At 40.5% G+C, this 16,060-nt stretch overlaps 1 protein-coding gene across 1 annotated transcript; it reads left to right on the forward strand.

The window, feature by feature from the left end:
* Nucleotides 1-5,396: 5,396 nt before the first annotated feature.
* Nucleotides 5,397-7,668, forward strand: LOC124488967 (putative nuclease HARBI1). The gene is made up of 2 exons (XM_047051546.1): nucleotides 5,397-6,822; nucleotides 7,139-7,668. The coding sequence occupies exons 1-2, from the start codon at nucleotides 6,585-6,587 to the stop codon at nucleotides 7,666-7,668; spliced, it is 768 nt and encodes a 255-aa protein (XP_046907502.1). The 5' UTR covers nucleotides 5,397-6,584.
* The last annotated feature ends 8,392 nt before the right edge of the window (nucleotides 7,669-16,060 follow it).

Genomic DNA, 16,060 nt, shown 5'->3' on the forward strand with positions numbered 1-16,060 from the left:
GCAAAAGCAGTCAAAATAATTTTAAAGTACATTACAGGTTACATTTTTTAGATCCATCTCATTCTAATTATTCATGTCTATGAATCTATTATGCATTGCACATTGAATCTTTTTTTGTTACTGAAGCTGTAACCTTAATTACTGCCAAAACATTCTGAAGCCCTATACTCTTATACTAATAATTATCAATTGGAGTATTAATGGGAAAAAAAATGAAAAAGCTACTTGAGAATTTGAAGGTTATACTGTCAAACTGACTGAAGAACGAAATAACGACGTGAAATAATGAAGATAGTGTTACTCATTGACTAGTCAATTCCCACGATGCAAGGCGGTAAATAGTGTACAAAATAGCTGATAAGTTTGCAGTTTGTTCGAAATACAAATGTCAATTCATGAATTTCGTTTTTTAAATGTGTCTGCTTAAAATGTAGTGTTTTGTTGCGTGGTAATTGTCATTGTTGTGCTGGTTTACCATCGTAACCATGAGTTAAATGACCGTTCCGTTTCATCAGAAGAGTTGGATTCTTTCATTGTTGAAGCCTTCACAGTAAGTAGCTTCTTTCAGGATGTGCAGTGTGACTTTTAGAATGCCCCCGTTCTCGCCATGTAATGCAAGATCTGAGCTGCTGAGGGGCTCCTAAATGTTTTTATTTATTAGTTAGTTATAGTAAAATTATATTAATTAAGTTTACTTCTTGAGGTACTTACATTAATTGAAAGTGCACTTGAAAGTATTGCAAATTATACTTTGAGGCTCTTTAGGAAGTATACTTGATGAACTGAAAGTGCACTACACAGGTTACTTTACAGTATTTAAAAGTAAACCTTAAAATACACTATAATTGTACTTTAAAGTGTACCAAATGACCTAAAAAGTGGGCCAATTCAGTTTACTTGTACAAAGATAGTAGATAAATAAGTACACTGCTAGTATACTTTAAGTAACATGATAATAGTATACTTTTTATGCTAAGTATACTTACATAATAAACTTGAAGTATACTTCTTTTTTGTAAGGGAGATACAGGATACGTTAGCATTGGTAGTAACTGTTACTAGACACACCTAGACAATAGCAGGGATGTTAACTAGTTTAGCATGCTAACGCAAGAGCATAGGTAGAATGTGTGATAAGTTAGCCTAGTTTATTGACAATGGGGCTAACGTTGTTTCATGTTGTGTTGTGTCAGGTGTTTCATTCAAATAAATAACCTGTGTCATGTAAATACAATTCACGATGCATGTTTGTCCAGATCTTTGTCAGGTTATTTTTCAGCAAGATATCTAGAGCTAGCTAACTGAAGCCGAGTTGGTTTGGACACTAAGCTGTAGCCTAACGTTCTACCACCCAAGTCAATCCAGTTTGCTTCAACAACAGAAGTGGAAACAAGTAATGTTATCATTTCAAATGATATGTAGTCAATCTGTTGAAAACAGTGTTGTGTAGACGTAATAGATTTATTTGCGCGTTTTTATTTCAAGTCTCCACCTTCGGTGTTTCAGTGAGTGCTGCTGTTGGCCTTGTTGCGATTTTTGCTCCCCAGCTTCACTCGTTGAAAACCAACCAATCAGCGCGCAGCTTATCTAAATATTAATGAGCATACCATAAAAGGAGAAAAGATAGTGTTTTTTCCCGGGAACATTTCAGAGGATCTATCAGGGGGCATAGAACAGCACCCGGGCCATTTTCAACCCAACCAATGTTACATACCCTATCCGGAGACCTTATGGAACAGTGTGAAATACCCCAAAAACCCAGTCAATCGCCCCTTTAAGTTTATGGTGATACTCCCTTATTTGTGTGTATAACACTGAGAGACAAATGTATATGCTACCCTTGCATTGCTTTAGGACAGGGGTCTTCAACGTTTTTCAGGCCAAGGTCCCCCAAACTGATGGCGAGATGGAGTTAGGGACCCCCTACTATATAAATTGCAGACATTTATGTTTATTATACTGGGCCTATTGCCATGTAAAAACATAGCTTCCCTGCTATTGTGCATTCAATAAGCTATTCAAATAAGACACAGGTTCATGTATTCATTAAAATTTATATTTTTAACATGAGCAAGGTACAGGGTGGCCGTGCCACTGGCATTTATAAACATATATCTTGCATACATCACTGAGCTGACAATTAATAACAACGTATTAAAATAATTGACAGATGAATGTTTTTATTTTAAACATACATATAAAAGGGACAGTGAATCCTCAATCCATTTGTGTGTAGCCCTGTGAGATTTTGCGGTATATCCACAATCATTGTATTTCATTTGTTTATTTTCTTTAAAATTGTACGATTTATAATGTTAAGAATGTTTCTGATATGTTCATATGTATTTCGATTAAGTTAATTAATATTCACGTTCCTTAAAAAAAAAAAAGATCTATTTAGAGTCAAGGCCGATTTATACTTCTGCGTTTTTACGCACACGCATACGGGGAACGCCCTCTCCGTCAAGAAACGCCCTCTGCGTGTCCTCGCAGAGCCACTCGCTGAGCTCTCCGTGCACCTCACGATTTTCCTGACCATCCGTCTGTCCGTCCGTCATTTTACGAATACCCCTTGGTAGTGATTGGTCCGTATTAAGACCCGCTTGCGTCAGGGGTGGGGGCGGGGTTGCCGTGACCAACAAGAGAACAGAATCCTTTGACCGCCATTGTTGTAAGTTTTTACAACTCTTATTTCAGCTAAACAGTACATGTAAATCAGCATCTGAATTAAAATGTGACGAGAAATGGGCAGTATAGTTGCTGAAATTGTGCTTATTTTATTGATGAAACGGCTAATTTGTAAATTTGCTCAGACTTTTCGATAACCTAGCTAGCATTGCAGTGCAGCGCCATCTACTGTTCTGGCGGTGAATTGCTTTCAGCACGCATAGCCGTCGGAGTAGTATAAATTCAACCAGTCCGTCCGACTCCGTGCGTGCGTCTGTCCGTTAACGGAGACGCAGAAGTATAAATCGGCCTTTAGGGTGAGAAGTTGTGGGGTGTTGATGGCACACATACTCCCAGATTAGTGAGATGTCTGACCCTGATGTGTTGCACACAACTTATCTAACCTTGGACGGATGGAGGTTGTCAAGAAGAGGGTCATATCAGCCTCAGGCTGCAGCCTTGACCTGTATTTGTTTTTACAGGTAGGTGAGTGAGGAAAATCCGAGCATCTGAGACAAATGGTGTTTTATTCAAACGTCAAAAGACATCAGAAATCACTAATATTCGAAGGTTATAGAGAGGAGACATAGGCCTATTTACGGACGCTGTAGAATACATTCATTGACAGAACCAGATATACAGATAGATTGCCAGACAGAGATATATACTAATGTGAGATGTGAGAGAGTAGGTGTACACAAGCACATACATCTTTCTCTAGTTTTACCAGCCTTCAAATGTGTCCATCCCTTTCCCGATTGCAAAAGCATGTTCCAAAACCTGAGCTGATAGTCTACATTATCAAATAATAATTCATTCATTTAGCATATACTAAAATGAGGTCACCAAGATTCGAACTTGCAAGATCAGTCTTTAAGGCAGAGCTCTTACCACGAGGCCATATTGAACCTAACTCTTCAGAAGAATAATGCTATAAGAACCGGAACATAAATATTATGAATGTAAAATAGCAAAGACGTTGTTTATAATACAACTAGATATATGATAACATATTTTTGACACTTACACATCGACACATTTGTTACATAACCATTATTTATCAAGTTGTCAATGACGATTGTGAGACTGACGTCTCGAGGACTTCCATCCATTCCTTCCATCGCTCCAATACAGTTGCCGTACCATATTTTGACCAGCAGATGTCCCCATGAAGAAGATGTATCAACTGCTTCAAAAAAGCTATACTTTTTCGACACATTTGTGTCAAATAGCTTGTTGCTTCGGAAAGCTTAGTTTCCCCCATCACTACCAATATCAATAAACAATCAAATAGGGATATGAAAAAGATAATGTTCAAAGTCGTGCATGAATGGGTGAATGAATACATCAGTTTCTTATATAAATGAATGAGACAGTGAGAGCTAAAGAAATAGAAAGGGGGACAGATTGAAAAAGAAGTCAAAGCGCCTGTCAGAGAGAGAACATCAAAATAGCACCTACAAGAACCGAAAAGAAGTGCCCCCTGAGAGAAAGAGAAACCCTTTTATAGCCCCACCCTAAATACAAGTGCAGACAATAAAGCACTTAGGCTCAGGTCCTGCCCGTGCACTGGCAGGGCAAAGCCTGAAGGGGGCACAGGTGGGCGTCACAGAGTAAGTTTCAGGCATGTGACCCTTTCCTAGTCAGAGTGAGCAGGGGGTGCATTGCATTTACATCAAATGGAAAACAAGGCCTGCCATGTAATGCTTCCTCCCGCATAAGTTTCTTCCCTTCTACCCCAGCATTATGTACATTTAATAGCAGAAATGTAATACCAATACATGTGTGTGTATAGGTTGGACAGGTCTGAAAACAAAATAGTCCATGGTAGGTGGGGGATTATTATGTTTTATTTTTTCATTTATTTAATTGACTTAAACAATAAGAGTAATATTTCCTATCTTAAAAATTATTTGATGGTGAGAACCTTTCTTTTGATGTTGATACATAATTGATACATGGTTTTTAGTACTTGTCTTTTGTAGGCTATAGGCATGTGAACCTTTGGTCCGTTTTCAGGACAGTTGATAGCCTATTCTGGATCAGAAGGCTGTTGTTTTTGACCTGTCTCAGATAACCAGTGTTGTACACGTTCATACCTCTCATGAACTCGTTCAAAGTTCAGTTCATACAAGTCAATATGAATCGTCCATGTTCATAGTTCACCATTTAAACTCTGAACGCGTTCATAGTTCAGTTCATTTCATAGTTTTAATGCGGAAATTGCAAATTAAATACTTAACTTGTTTTTTATCACCAGACGTCCTCTTTTACCCGGACATGTCCTCTTTTCAAGACCTAAAAATGCGTCCGGCAGGGATTCCAAAAACGTCTGGGAGTTTGTATTGTATTGTAATCAATGTCATCATTATCCTCCAAATACGATAATTAAAATTTCAATTTAAATTGAGCCTTTGGTAGCTATACGATACTTCGGCATTTCCAATCTGGCAACACTGAGCACCTTACCGCCTCCACTAGTTGCATTGTTTACAACAGCACATGACATCTGCAGCCATAGCGAAATGTAAATGTGTCTTTATTTTCTTATTTTAATATGTGGCTATATAAATAATGTATTATTTGTTATATTTATTGCTTTAATATATGGACAAGCCACATAAACAACCACCGAAAGCCACAGAAGCACTGGACTAAATTGCACAAAAAAGATTTGTTTACATTTGTATTTTCCAATTTTGTTAAGGTATAAAAAAAATATCATATAGCCTATGTCATTTGTGTCATTTCATTTGTGACATTAATGCATTCACATGGTCATGGTGCCTAGATCGTAAGTTCTAAATATTTACGACGCTCCCAACCGAGTTAAATTTCCGAAACGGAACCATGGCTGTGTTCGAAAACTTAGACAGCTGTCTTAATCCTTGATGTCTTACTAGACAGGTGTCTAACGAGACAGCTCTCTTCGGGGGAAGGTATCTTAAAAATCGTTGTTTTCGAACGGCCTATTAAGACAGGATGTACGTCATCGCGCTGCGTGTACTTAAGCGCTCGCACTCGTGCTCTCTGTCAGACGGCAGTCATTTGCATTGCATCTTCCAGCGACCAGCGGTTTCAAAGTGCCTTTCAAATGATATCGAGAATTCATTATCACTCAAGTTTATTGTCACACTAGGGTCAAGTTATAGTCGTATTTAAACTTAAATTTAGCTAAAATTTAAATTAAGTTAGATTCCATAAAGTAGTTTGAGGTAAAGTTGCGGTAATTTAAGTTACCGCAAGGTAAGCTAGGTTAGCTTAGGTACTAGCTAGTACTGTAAGGTAAGCTAAATTAAGGTAATCTACATAAAGTTATTAAGAGAAACTTTAATTTAGTTAGTTTTAGGTTTGAAATACTCTAAAAATGGCGAGAATGGTGCACATTGTTCATGAGCTTATGCAGGAGTGGATGGAGGAGGAGAGGTGCCGAATGGAGCAGGACAGGGCTCAGCGCAGAGCCTACCGCGCAAGGATGGAGATGTTGGCAGCATACTCCTTTGAGGTAGATTTTTAAAATATCATTTTGAAAATACGTGATTATAGTAAAATGTCAATTATCGCCGTGTGTGACATAATTCTGCTATGTAGTTATGTGTGTAGTTATCGTCGAGACACAATCACCACGTACAGCATCTAGCTAGCTACCGTCGACCTTACCTTTCTGAGGTAAATACAGTAGTCGCTCACGATAGCTTCATACTATCCGTGATTATAGTAAAATGTCAATTATCACCGTACAACCATTATGTGATATTTACAGTTTTGTTCATTAATGTGCACTGTCAGTTAATTTGTTCATTTTAATTAATTAACATTTAATTAACATTTTTTTGTCAGTTAATTTGTTAGTTTTGTTCATTAATGTGCACTGTCTGTGCACATGGATGGATGAATTTAAATAAATAGCATATTCGATGAACAACTGTTTAACATTGTTTACATGTCATCAATTTCAGGGTGGTGTACGGTATGCCAGCCTGAACATGGCACTGCCCCTTCTCCGGCGTTATTTTGCTGGGGAAGACACCCGCCCTGATTTCCGGCTCAGCAGAGCCTCCATCACTAGTCTGCTGCAGCTGCTCAACCAGGAGCGGTGCCATGGATGGGGGCCAACCATAGAGGTCCTGGTGTTGCTGTTTTGGCTGGCCAGCGGTACGTCTTACCTGGGCCCTCAGGCATTGGAATGTGCCCAAGAGGCTCATTTTCAATCTCAATATTACATTTACATTTAGTCATTTAGCAGACGCTCTTATCCAGAGCGACTTACAGTAAGTACAGGGACATTCCCCCCGAGGCAAGTAGGGTGAAGTGCCTTGCCCAAGGACACAACGTCATGTGCACCGGCCGGGAATCGAACTGGCGACCTTCAGATTACTAGCCGATGCTCTACCCGCTCAGCCACCTGACTCCCTGTTAATATACTCAACAAATATTAATTGTCAGAAACTGTGAATTGCTCTATCAACAGGTGCGTCGTACCGCGTGGTGTCGAGGCCATTCGACATGCCCAAGACCACAGTGCACAACGTTGTCCATCGGGTCTGTGACTGTGTAGTCGTGGCGATGCCAAGAGTCATCAGATTGCCTTCCACTGCAGAGGGGCAGAGAGAAGTATCAGAGGGTTTTGCCCGACTGGCTAGGCATGGGGTTTTTGCCAGGACCATGGGAGCCATTGACGGCTGCCATGTTCGTATCAAGTCCCCGGGAGAGCCCCATGGCCAGGATTATTTCAACAGGAAATTGTTCCATTCAATACAGCTGCAGGCGGTGTGTGACCATGCAGGGCACTTCATCGATGTGTTTGTGGGTTATCCAGGTTCTGTCCACGACACCCGGGTCCTGAGGCACAGCCCCCTGTTCCAGTCTGCCGCGTACCCACCCCCTGATACCTTCTTGTTGGGTGATGGGGGGTACCCCTGTCAGCTGAGGCCCATATCCCTCATCACGCCATACAAGAATCCACTCAGGGGAGTGGCAGAACAGAGGTTGGTACATTAAAATATGTGATTTTAATTGCAATGACACAGAGATTAAGTAGATTAATTACATGTCATTAATTTTTTCCCCACACTTGTAGGTTCAACGCGCATCATGCCAGAGCTCGTTCCATAATTGAGCGGGCTTTTGGCATGATGAAGACCAGGTGGAGGTCCATCTTTTTCTGTGCCTTGGAGGTGGACGTCTCATTTGTGCCAGATGTCATTGTGTGTTGCACTGTGCTTCACAATGTATGTCTGGGCAATGATGATGTCCTATCGGTGGATGAAGAGGACCCTGAGGAGCCCGTCGGGGGAGAGGACCATGGCGAAACATCAAGTGGTGGTGCCCTGCGAGACAGCATTGCAGATCAGCTGTCCGCACTTCAGTGTCTCCCCTCTGGACACGATTATTGTTGATAAATTGTTACATAGTTCTTTGATTAATAAATTGTTATATAGATATTTGATTGATGCATTGTTATATAGTTATTTGATTAATACATTGTTATATAGTTATTTGATTAATACATTGTTATATAGTTATTTGATTGATGCATTGTAATTACATTAATAAAGTTATAACACCATTCATGTCATTGCAGGAACACAGACAGGAGCCTGAAACACCGCACTCACTCCACCCACCTTACTCAATACACTCAATCACACAAATGACCATGGAGGGTGGTCGCTCCCTGAGCCTGGGCCCTCCCGAGGTTTCTTCCTACATGGGAGTATTTCCTCGTCACTGTTGCCCTTGTGCTTGCTTGGGGAGCTTTCCAATAAAATACACTTATTTTAACTTATCTGAACTCTGTTGTTGTCTCATCATTTACATGTACTTATTTTAAAAAAAACTAATGCTGTAAATGTATAATTGGTAATGTTTATAATTTTTTATTTTTCGGCCAACCGCTCCATCACAGCCAGAAGCCTGTCCAATCGAACATCGGCCCTCTCCTGCCGCTCCACCTCTCTCCGCTGCCTTTCGATTTCCAAGGCCTCCGCCCTCTCCATCATTTCTCCCACGAAGGCCAAGCTGTATCTCCTCTTCTTGGAAACCTCCTGGCTGCTCTCCTCTACCGGTGGTGAGGAAGACGCACTTCTTGGTGAGGAGGACACGGCACCCATAGAGTTGGGCTCTGCCATGGATGAGCTGCAGGGCAAAGAGGCACGCAGTATGGGTGGTACAATGGCGGGCCTCTGGCCAAGCAGCTCATCCATGGCAGAGTACCATGGGCACGAGGCAGCCGTATCCTCCCCATTGTCTGTCCCCGTGCCCGTAGGTGGGCACTTCAGCTCCTACAGATAAATACTACAGTAAATACCACAACGGTGCATGCAGTATTCCAATGGTAGGTCATGTGTGACTATCTAAATAGTTCTATTTAGTTTTTAAGTTGTCCCACTTCTTACGGGCCTGAAGTGGGCTGACCACGCCCGCAGGCCAATGGTATCGAGCACTTGTCTGAACAGACAGCCAATTGTATGAGATATGTAGCTCTGTGGCTGAAGAGTGTATCGAGCACTTGTCTGAACAGACAGCCAATTGTATATGATATGTAGCTCTGTGGCTGAAGAGTGCCTTTGGAGTACTTACTTCCATCCATCCATGGCACTGTTTTTGTGGCCCGTAAAAAGGTGCTCTGCCTCCCCTCTGGCCTTGATGAACGAACATACCTCTGTTGAAGACCCTACATAGATATAAAATATTATGAAAAACATTTGATATTTTTAAATAGATTATTTTTACAGTACATTTTGTATGGGGTCACAATGCACATTTTCTAGAACATAAACAATCGTTCACTTTCTTAACTAGCTATCTTGCTGACGAACTACAGCTAACAGTTAGCTAACAGCAACCAACTGACAGTTAGCGTTGGTAAGACACCTTGATATATTTTTAAATAGCAGGTTCTTTTTACAGTACATTTTGTGTGCAGTTACAGTGCACATTTACAATTTCACATCATAAACAACCGTTCACTTTCTTAACTATCTTGAATTAAATACAGATAGTGCTAAATACCAGAGCCAACGTTAGCAAGCCCGTTAACAATATTCAGCTACCGATAGCGACCTGGCTAACGGATACCTCGCTAACGAATTCAGACTATTTTTGTTAATAAATCATGGCATAATTACATAGTAAACTGTTTATTTCTCGGTAACTTTTCAATAAAATAAGCAAAAAAAGCAAAGAAACTTACATTTATGAACACTTTTGTTGTGAACTTCGGTCGCCATCTTTAAAAAATAAAATCTGATTTGGGTTCTGGCGCACAGACTTATGGGTAATACGTGCCGCCATTAAGACAGCAAGGCAGCTCAGATGCTCTCTTAAAAAATGACCGTTTGTGACGTATTTTAAGGTATCTTATTAGACAGGAAGAGAAGATTTAAGAAATTTCGAACAGACCTCGCTGTCTTAAAAGGAAGGAAGGACGCATTTTAAGACATTTCGAACGCAGCCCTAGCCAGCTTTAGTTAGCTTCCGTTACCTAGTAACATAGCGTTGCTTGTTTGGTCTACATGTGTGTGGAATGAATCATGGGTAACGTAGTGCGAAGTCGAGTTAGTTAGTTTAGGTTTGTCTACATAGCAAACATTTTACGGGCACTGAGCAACTACATGGTGCAAGCATTCGTTTTTGACAGCGTCAGTCCTTAAGAGAAGGAAAACATTCCGTAACGTTTTAGCTAGACCTCCGATAATATGAACGTGTTCACCGTTCAATTCAGTATTTGTCATTAAGTTTCGTTCAGTTCATCGTTCAATGAACGCGTTCATGCACAACACTGGAGATAACCCACCCTACGCGCAAGCTAACTGCATTAAAATTGCATGCCTTTGAACCTATACATTAGTATGAAGAGCCATGTGAAATACTTTGAACCTGCTACACAAAATACATTTCCTTTGGTAATCATAGCTAGGGTGTATTTCCTCAGAATGCGATGTCGTGGAGCAAGAATGTTGGTTCGCGAATTTTAAGGATTTTGTGTTGAGAATAAGAATTCTATACGAATTTTAAAGATTTTGTGTTGAGAATAAGAATTCTATAACAAAGAAAATGTTATGTGAGACTTCTGTCTCCCTTTCGTTTGTTTGCGATATCAAGACGAAATCCTTCACTTTTTGATTCCGAGTGATTCGCGCGCACACCCGCGATGGGGTGCCTATCCAGAGAGCCGTGCATCAGGTGGTACAACACCAGCTTTTTCACTGATGTCACTGAGAAGCATTTAAACGAAAGTGAGTGACAAACTGATTTACAATGCTTAACGTCTAGAAATATTGCCCTTGACTTTGCTTGCTGTTGGTTAGTTAGCAGTACGTTGGAAAGGGGCAAGTAAACTATTTGCACTCGGTTATGATACAGTTTTGCAAAAATATTAAACTCTGTATTCATCTTGTAAATGTAAAATGTATTTTTATTAATTGTTTAGAAAAGTAAAGATTTGGGCATTTTTTAATTATGATTTTACAGTCCTGCATGATGGCACCATAAATGTTACATAAACAGTGAAGTATATGATCAAACATGATCTAATTTGATGATGGTTTGAACAAATCCTGATTTCATTGGGGGGGGGGGGGGGGGGGGGGAGGGGGGGCCAGTATTGAGAAACTTGCCATTGTGCTGCAGCCATGAAACTAGGGTAGGACCTCAGGATAAACATGTTTTTGGTATGTTATGAGTTGCAGATAATCATGGTTTTTATTGGGAAGGTGACCAAGGCATACACAGCTTACAAAGGCAAGTAGAACAAAGTACCGCTCAACAAGTAAGACCCTACAGGCCTTGTCCTTCATTAATCCTGTGTTGAGGGGCCATTCCCAAGCTGTTACTCAGCTGAAGGAGTTGGCTAGGATCATGAAACCTTTAGTGCCCCTAGAGTGACATCAACCAGGAGATCATTAGGTACAATGTGGACCCCAACCTGGCCAAGTATGAAGATGACATTGTGAAGTGGTGGGCCCATGTCATGAGTTTGGGGAAGTATCCAGCTCTCAGCCAGGTTATCAGAGGTGCCCTCTTCATCTTTCCTGGGCCACGGGTAGAGACCTCCTATAGTCTCATGGGATATGTGATTGACACTAAAAGATCGAAAATGAAGAGCTCCACCTTTGATGCAGTGCAGACTGTGAAATATGTGCTAAGGGTAAGACATGGCATTGGCATGTTCACATTAGGGCTGCAGGGAGAAGGGACAAGACCGACAGAGAGAAGAGGATGGAGGCAAAGCAGAAGAGGCAGGCGGAGTAAGGCTGCAGTGCTACATGTTAAAGTGCCGAGAAGGCCAAGACCACTGCTCTGGCCAAAGAGAGGCAGACACGTCTCAAACATGTTGATAAGACAATGAATGCAGCCAGACGGATGCTCTGGAGTCATTGTAGGAGGTGGCCAGGAAGAAGAGGAAGAAGGAGTAAAGCAACATAGTGCAATAAGAGTTTGTTTCGGGATTAAAAAAAATATTGAGTGTTCCAAATAAGTGAGTGTATTTTGATTTTCAGAATTTCTATTTACTATATGTGCCTAAAGGGGTGGGCCAGGGATGTCATAACAACCGTGAGCTAATCTGGAGTTAACCTTAGCTAACATGCTAGACTGAAAAAAAAGAACAAAGAAAAACCCACATTTTTTAATCCAAATTAAACAAAGTTGCTTAACTTGTAAATTTGTCGATTCGCAGAATTTCATTGCTACATGTAGTCTGTAACATGAAGGCAAAACTGATTCAACCATTAAAACCATATATCCTCTGAAAGCTTATACCCTCAGGATGTTATCTAACTCCTATATTTTGTCTCCTTTTGTATTTTTGTAACTATATTTGTATGTATGCTGCTGGCTATCTTGGCCAGGTCTCCCTTGAAAAAGAGATTCTTAATCTCAATGGGTCTCTCCTGGTTAAATAAAGGTTATAATAATGAGACAAGAGACACGTCCTTCTCTCCATATTAGTATGCTGCCCATGCATAATAAATTCGGTATTGGTAAATGGAGTATATGGCTGAAACTTTTTGGGCTGTGCCATTTAGGGAAACTGATTCAACCACCTAAACCATGTATTTTCTGAAAGCTTACATCCTAAGGATGTGATCTGTGGAAAAGACTACAGGTTTGAACACACATTTGACAATTTCTGAACTGTACAGTCATGCTTTAGGGAGATGCAAATTTTGTATGTAGCCTACATAATTATTAGGCGTCTAAACCTATTCCAATGGTGAATTTGATATGTTGATAACATGATTTACATCTCAGAAATCTTCATATGAACAATCTACATTAAGCTTATTTCAATTTTCAATATGAAAGAATGCTCAATGCATCTCCATGTCTCCTGATATGGCCTAGGGCAGGGGTTTTCAAAGTGTAAGACAGCGAGCCTCCCTTGAGAGAACATCAAGTCACCGGGGCCTCCCCCATTTTAACAGGGTCATAGAATGATTTTTGGGGGGGTATTTTACAATGTTCCTTAAGGTCTCCGAATAGGGTATGTAACATTGATTGGGCTGAAAATGTCCCGGGTGCTGTTCTGTGTCCTAAAGCACCCTGTGAAATAGCCCTGGAATAAAACGAGGGTTTCTTCTATCTATGGTATGCTCATGAATATATAGATGAGCTGCGCGCTGATTGGTTGGTTTACAACGAGTGAAGCTGCAGAGCAAAACGCAACATGACTCACTGAAACATAGAAGGTGGCGACTTGAAATAAAAACGTACAAATAAATCTATTGTGTCTGCACAACACTGTTTTCAACAGATTGACTAGACATCATTTGAAATGATAACATTGGTTGTTTCCACTTCTGTTGTCGAGCAAACGGGATCAACATATCAATATCATATCACACGCACCAAAAATAGCCTCATGAAAAATCATCATAGTCATAATAATTCTAATGCAGATATTATTTTAGTATAGAAATAGTATGCTCTTTTTAGGTATGCATATCACAAAACAGCAAAGCCAAGCATATCACAAAACAGCCAGAACATGAGATATAGGCTATTTGTAAAGCTCTCTCTTGGAAATCGCTTTGGATAAAAGCGTCTGCTAAATGCATAAATGTAAAATGTAAATTTAATTGCTCAAGAAAGTAACAATGATGCCCCCCCCCAAAAAAAACACTTGACTTTATCATGTACCAAAAATACATAGCACTCCTTTCCCTGCAGAGAAGTGTTGTGCATTAATGTCAGTGCAAAATATTTTTTTTTTGCTTTATGTAGCCTAGCCTAATATGAATATTAAGTTGGACTCATATTCTTATATTTTCCGGAAATTACAACCCAAATGTTTACCTGAAAGATTCAGGGCTTTAGAGAAAACATTTTTCCCACCCTTGCAGGAACCTAGATTTATGAAGTGACAGATCTTTGTTTTTTTACCTGTCTTTTTCAGTTCCTCCTGGCATCTTTTTCCCTTCTATTTTATTCTTCTCTTATCAGCTTAATCTAGCTAACTCCCTCCACAACAATAAATGATGGTTTATTGTCTCCATGGCAAACACTTGGTTACAGGCACTTGTGTTTGAGAAAGACAGCATGCGCGACAACTGAAAACTGCACTTTTTAATGCACGGTGTGATAATGTGCTTATTTAGATTAAAACCTACTGTAGCCCATTAGCTTACTTATCAGTCACACAGCACCTGCTAGCCCCTCCCTAGCGCTGCCCGTTTCGCTGATGCTGTGGGGCTTACCGCCTTTGCAATAGGCCTACGTAATGCAACGAGATATGATGCCTCAGTTAGGGTTAGCCTATTTGCAGACCACACATTGTGGCTTTTGAACATCGGATGGCCCTATCCAAGAAAATCCCAACTTTATATATACCTAGTCATATTTTCTGCGCTTTCTACTGGGTTCAGACATTTTCTATCGGCAAAGTTGCTGTCACTGCTAGCTAAAGATGTTTTGTGTCAAGTACTCTATACTTCACATGCTGTCCGGACTGAAAGAGTGATTAAATGACATTAAAATATATATATTCCATACATATACCAAATTATTATTTTCCAGAATTTTTTTTTTTTTCAATAATAACAACAAAAAAATTGCCGAAACTCTTTAGCGCGCCTCCCCTACAACTCTTTGGCGGCCCCCCAGGGGAGGCGCGCCCCACGCTTTGGCCTAGGGGGTTGAGATTGAGAGTGAGTCAGAGGCAGGGTCAGCATGCAGGGGCAGTGGAGACAGCTCTGTTGCTGAGGTGAGTGCTGAAAGGTGACAGGTAGTTGAAGATGTCCCATTGATTATTGGGAAGTTTAGTTTTCAAAATATTTTAATGTCCAGCCCCTCAGTATATGTATAACAACTATGGTAGTATTTGTTGTGGTAAATGAACCAGAATGCGGGAAATTGCATCTACATCTTTAAAAGAATTCTAGGGGAGAAACCCCCAGGCCCCCCCGCAAAATGTGTCCCCCCCCACTCTCAAAATGCTGCTGACGCCCATGGTTAGACTAGCTAGCTCTATCTCATTTGCTTTTTGTTAGTGCTGATTTGTAAGGATTCAAGAACAGCTAGATAACGAAAACACCTAGACTACCTACTGTAGCCATGTAAACTAGTTTAGCTTGCTAACGCAAGAGCACCTGCGTCTCTCCAGTTCTTTCAATAGATAATCTAGACAGACGTTAGCAATAGGCTAGACTGCTATACATTTTCTGGCATTTTTTTCCGTAAGGTTCCCTTCTAATGTCTATTCCATTCTAGTTACAGTCATTTGCTAAATAAGGTAGCTATGTTTAGATATTTGAAACGCATGCAACACAACAGAATGTTTATTAAAATGACATGCTGCTACTAGGTATTTCAGGACATGCTGCTCCTACCGTATTTCTGGGGTGGCGTTTATTACACTATATTCATTTTTGGTGCGGCGTTTAATCGAGGGCAGCGTTTAATCAAAGAAACATGATACATTAAACTGTAATTTTATGTGCTCTTGGGGGCCCTCTGGTGGCCACGGGGGCCCTAAGCAGCCGCTTACTTCGCTTCTGCCTTGGGCCGGCCCTGTATACGGTCATTAGATAAATGCTGCGATTATGTCCCGCCCTGGACGCTCAGCGTCTCTGGGGGTGAATGGAGGAGTGTGTTGGTCTGGACACTGGGCTTCTACGCTATGATTGGAAGGTCTGTCGAAAGACTGCATCTCCTTTTGATTGACAGCGATTTTGTACTATAAAAAGTCGCCGAAGCTATTCAAGCTCAGTCCCATCACGGATTTTGTAACTGTAGTTGAAAGACAAACTACTGCAACCTATTTCTTGGTATTTGCTTGGCGGAATTGCTAGCCAATTTTCATCATACATTTCATAAAATTATACATCACATTCCTTGTTTCAGTTGAACCAAATTCCCACATTTCCTTCGGGTTTAATATTTTTTCGTT

Source organism: Hypomesus transpacificus, unplaced genomic scaffold (assembly GCF_021917145.1).
Source record: "Hypomesus transpacificus isolate Combined female unplaced genomic scaffold, fHypTra1 scaffold_159, whole genome shotgun sequence".
NCBI lineage: Eukaryota > Metazoa > Chordata > Actinopteri > Osmeriformes > Osmeridae > Hypomesus > Hypomesus transpacificus.